Source organism: Lipotes vexillifer, unplaced genomic scaffold (genome assembly GCF_000442215.2).
Source record: "Lipotes vexillifer unplaced genomic scaffold, Lipotes_vexillifer_v1.1 scaffold234, whole genome shotgun sequence".
Classification (NCBI taxonomy): Eukaryota; Metazoa; Chordata; class Mammalia; order Artiodactyla; family Lipotidae; genus Lipotes; species Lipotes vexillifer.
In genome coordinates, this window is record NW_006782612.1 from 1,669,329 (window position 1) to 1,672,685 (window position 3,357).

The following is a 3,357-nucleotide window of genomic DNA, read 5'->3' on the forward strand; positions in this document are numbered from 1 at the left end:
ATGCTTTTTCAGCCTGCTTTCCCTACCAGTAGTTGATAAAAGCCCATCTTCCCCTATTCCATTACTCTCAGCAGAATGAAGCCGGACCGTTCCCAAGCCACTCTCTTACATTATGAGCAATTTAAGGCCCTTTCTTCAGGCTACATGTGGCTACATGTTCAAGTTTAGAAAAATTATGTTTTCCCACCAGACTACCTACGTTCTAACCCTTTCAATTACTGTTTTTTTCTATCTCTAGGATTTTCAAATTATCAGTGTGGTGTTAACATGTTAGTAAGTGACTTTAAAATTTTTAAAAATGACTGTTTTGAAAAGCAAAATGGAAACTATTAATCAAACTGTAGGGGCGATATCTGGCTTGTTGTTGCAAGTTAATAATGGTGGGCAGAAGTGTTTCAGGTTAACAGTAAGAAAAAATAGTTTTTACCTAAACCACACTAATGAAAGCTTGTCACGAACTATTCGCCTATTTAAAACTGTAAGGGTTATCTTGTAAGAACAGTCCCTAAGAACTGTTTTCTAAGTTCACTAATGGGTGAACTCTCAGCTAAGAATCAAACTGTTACAAATTCTAGCAGATGCATATACTGACCCATTAGTTACAACATTGTTATTCAGAGTAATTCTGTGGAATAGACCCAGCCTTGAAGATCATTTTTCAGAAAAATTAGGTGCTCAGTGAAACTGGTTCTCCTGTTATGGTTCAGGCTTACTTTGGCTAGCTTTAAAAACAACGGTTACTAATTACTTTGAAATGAGAGCAAACGTGGACCCTCAGCAGTTGCACAGATAACATACTTTTTCCCTAAATAATTTTGAGCACTTACAGCTTCCTTCCAGTTATAACATTCCCAGACCTATGCCATCTCACAATCCTACAGTAACTTTTAATCCTACAGTAACTTTTCAGAGTTTTAACATTCCTGATTTCCATGTCGTTTCTGAAGTACTATAACCTCTGCTACTAAACATTTACCAGTTGATAGAAAAAAATTAAAATTAATTGACTGGAAGTTATAATTTTTCCACCCATAATACTTCAGAAAGTTGTGTGGATATCCCTCTACTCACATCTGCTGCTTTCTCAACACATCAAGCTGCCTGGAGGTGGTTCAGTAACGAAAAATTTTACAAAAATTTCAGCCTAGAACAGCAGAAGTAAGTGAAAGAACAGAGACTATTTTAAACTTGGGCACTTTATATAAGCTTTCTTGAAATTTCTTTTGTTCTAGAGCAATGTCATAGCAGCTTTTTAAATCTTCCTCTACACTGCAGTCATAGCACTTGCTACCACTTCTTGAATTAATAGCTTGCTGAATGATGACACTTTTAGATCGAGTCTGAAACAGCAGCTTCCGAGGAAACCCTGTTCAATGCCTCCCAGCGCCTCAGCGAGCTAGAGAGAAACGTGGAAGAACTTAAGCGGAAAGCTGCCCAGAACTCTGGGGAGGCAGAATATATTGAAAAAGTAGTATATACCGTGAAACAAAGTGCAGAAGATGTTAAGAAGGTAAGTAAATTTGGAACTTCACAGCTATGTGGATAAAGGAGCAACTAGTTTTCTCCAAGTGACCTGTTTTGAAAGAGCAGTCTTCAGAGACACAGATGGAAAAGAATGGGAGTGGATATTAATGTATCCATACACGTGATGTAGGCCCTCAAATCCAAACTTGGATAAGGGTTTAGAAAAATGAAATTAACTTAGGGGTGAAACCTTAAAACAAGCATTACTGAGCTTGTATTTCAATTAGGAAGACCTTTATGGCAAACAGTAAATTACCTGGCCCTTTGAGAAATCTTTCAAAGCAGGGCAGAAAATGCTTAAAGCCTAACAGACAACAGCTAGTAGGGAACCCTTATCTCACCTCTTCTGTGCTCATGGGGAATTAACCACCTCTTGCTTCTCAGTGGACGGTACTATATTTTGCAGAGGCAAGTCTCAAGCCCAAATTTCAAGCCAAGTAATCATTGAGACACATTTAATTTCTAAATTTCTGTAAGCAAATATTTAAGGAAACCTTTCTAAACTTTTCAGGAGTGTTGTAGGGTGCTATAAACTGAAGTCGAGATTTTTCCTAGAAGCAACTAGCTTTTAGGCATTACATACAGGTGACTTCCCCACACCTGTGGTTTGGGGAAGAGAACAGTAAGGTTACTGCCCCATCTGTCCTTTTTCATTCTGCTCTAGGTTCCTACAGGTCTGAGAGCGTAAATCTCCCAAGTAGTCTTCTTATAGAACACTTTGCATCAATATTAAATTTCACTAGAAATAAGAACAAAACCCCTTGACATGAAATTCCTCTATCAACAGAATTACTCACAACCATCTTGCCAAACCCCCATTAACCCCACTTGTGCTACAATCTTGCCCTCCCTTCCTTTTGTTAAATCTGCCTTCCCTCCGATTTTCCTGATAGCAAGTCTCTATCAACCCTAAATTAGTCACAATCAAGACGGTCTTACCTTTTTTTTTTTTTTCAAAATTGGCTTCTTTTGAGAGATCAAACTATTTGGATCTCAGCAAACCTACCTCTGAGAAACCCTAATTCTCCTACAACATCTCCATAGAAAAGTACTAATCCCCAAAAGCCTACCACAACATGTCTTTAAGATCTTTCATTTAAAAAATTCATGCCAACGTTGTATCTAATTCCACTGTTTCAAGTTAATGTTATTTACTACTGGGGAGCTTGAAGCCTGAGTACCCTTGGTCATGGCCTTTAATTCAGAATGCTTGCCATGCAAGTTAATCTCATCCAAGCTTGCCACCGTTTACCAGGCTTAAATATAACTGCTGATGCTATTACCTCTTTGTGTTGAAATGTGGAACTGCAGACTCTGGACGGTGAGCTTGATGAAAAGTACAAGAAAGTAGAAAACATAATTGCCCAAAAAACTGAAGAGTCAGCTGATGCCAGAAGGAAAGCTGAACTGCTACAAAACGAAGCAAAAACACTTTTGGCTCAAGCAAACAGCAAGCTGCAACTCCTGAAAGGTAGATTTTTTTTTTCTTAAGACTCTTGATTTTTTAGTTTATTTAAATGGTAAACATCTATTCACTCTGTCTTAGGCACTTAAATAGAGCCGTATAGGCAAAGAGGATCAGTATTTGATTTTGAGATCATCATAGTAGTGTAACTGCTCAAACCTTTTCATCTCCCACAGATTTAGAAAGAAAATATGAGGACAATCAAAAATATCTAGAAGACAAAGCTCAAGAATTAGTAAGACTGGAAGGAGAAGTCCGTTCACTCCTAAAGGATATAAGCCAGAAAGTGGCTGTTTACAGCACCTGCTTGTAACAGAGGAGGAGGAGCTGTAAGTAAAGGATGGCTACGGTGTGTGACCAAAGCAAAA

At 38.1% G+C, this 3,357-nt stretch overlaps 1 protein-coding gene across 1 annotated transcript in view; it reads left to right on the plus strand.

The window, feature by feature from the left end:
- The window catches only part of LAMB1 (laminin subunit beta 1), a 77,921-nt gene extending 74,564 nt beyond the window's left edge, over positions 1-3,357 (plus strand). Inside the window, exons 31-33 of the mRNA XM_007455347.1 lie at positions 1,334-1,510; positions 2,836-2,995; positions 3,166-3,357. Of these exons, the coding sequence (XP_007455409.1) occupies positions 1,334-1,510; positions 2,836-2,995; positions 3,166-3,302 (474 nt within the window). The 3' untranslated portion in view covers positions 3,303-3,357. The remainder of the gene's footprint in view (positions 1-1,333; positions 1,511-2,835; positions 2,996-3,165) is intronic.